Source organism: Sinocyclocheilus anshuiensis, unplaced genomic scaffold (assembly GCF_001515605.1).
Source record: "Sinocyclocheilus anshuiensis isolate Anshui unplaced genomic scaffold, SAMN03320099.WGS_v1.1 scaffold171, whole genome shotgun sequence".
NCBI lineage: Eukaryota > Metazoa > Chordata > Actinopteri > Cypriniformes > Cyprinidae > Sinocyclocheilus > Sinocyclocheilus anshuiensis.
In genome coordinates, this window is record NW_015549561.1 from 210,675 (window position 1) to 211,792 (window position 1,118).

General features: G+C 42.1%; 1 protein-coding gene across 1 annotated transcript in view; it reads left to right on the forward strand.

Annotated features, from left to right (window-relative positions):
* LOC107657170 (macrophage mannose receptor 1-like) overlaps positions 1 to 701 on the forward strand; it is a 1,883-nt gene extending 1,182 nt beyond the window's left edge. The window contains exon 3 of the mRNA XM_016445192.1: positions 340 to 701. Within this exon, the coding sequence (XP_016300678.1) occupies positions 340 to 701 (362 nt within the window). The remainder of the gene's footprint in view (positions 1 to 339) is intronic.
* Positions 702 to 1,118: the final 417 nt, after the last annotated feature.

Sequence of the window (1,118 nt, forward strand, 5' to 3'; positions counted from 1 at the left end):
TCAGAGACTCATGGCAGTGGTCAGATCAGAGTAACTCCTCATTCAGATACTGGACATCTGGTCAACCTGATAATGTTGGAGGTAATGAAAACTGTACAGCTGTTAAACCGAACACTCCGGGACAATGGTTTGACATCTCTTGCACCAACCAGTTTCCTTTCTTGTGTCATGAAGGTGAGTAGATCCTCACAGAACACACACAATCCATCCATCACCTCCAGATCTCTTAAAGTTCACACTACACGTCTGACATGACACATTCATCCACAGTGTTTGTTCTGCATGTTGTTTTTGATCAGTCTCTCTCTAGTTTCTGCTTGTGGTTTGTTTGGTTTCCAGATAAACTGATTGTGATCAGAGAGAATCTGACGTGGTCTGAAGCTCTGAGATACTGCAGACAGAATCATGTGGATCTGGTCTCGGTTCATTCAGAAGAGATGCAGCATGAGGTGATGAACGTGGTTAAACGGGCGTCTACTGCGGCGGTGTGGTTGGGTTTACGTCACTCCTGCACTGTGGGCATCTGGTTCTGGGTGAGTGGAGAGACCGTGTGCTATCAGAACTGGGCTCCAGGGAACGGCACATCAGAGGAGGACTGTGAACACACAGTGAGATCTGGAGCAGTTCAGTCTGGAGGAGATCAGCGCTGGATCAGCCGTCCTGAAACTGACAAACTCAACTTCATCTGCAGCAGATATTAAGAGTGAAAGGAAACACTTAGATTTCAAGATTACAAACACATGTGTTTCCTGTTGATGTACTATTCTGTGGGTGTGTTTGCTTATCGGTCAGGACTGCTTTTACAAACTCTTTCAACATGTACTTTGAGTCATTTAGTAACTGCAAAATTATGAGACATTCATCTGTCAATTTAATTTTGTGAGGGGTCACAAGGGCATCATTGTTTCTTAATATAGTTCAAACGTATTCTTCAGTAAACTGTTATTAAGCTGTAAATTGTCTGATTTGTTCTTTTGAGGGTCTGTTTATCTTCAGGTGGATGATGTATCAGTGTGATTCACATTATGTGCCTCTGCTAAATGAAATATTGTTTATTCTTAAAGGAGTGAAGATTGGGTATGAACTATCTACAATAATTGTGTGCTAAACATAAAAGA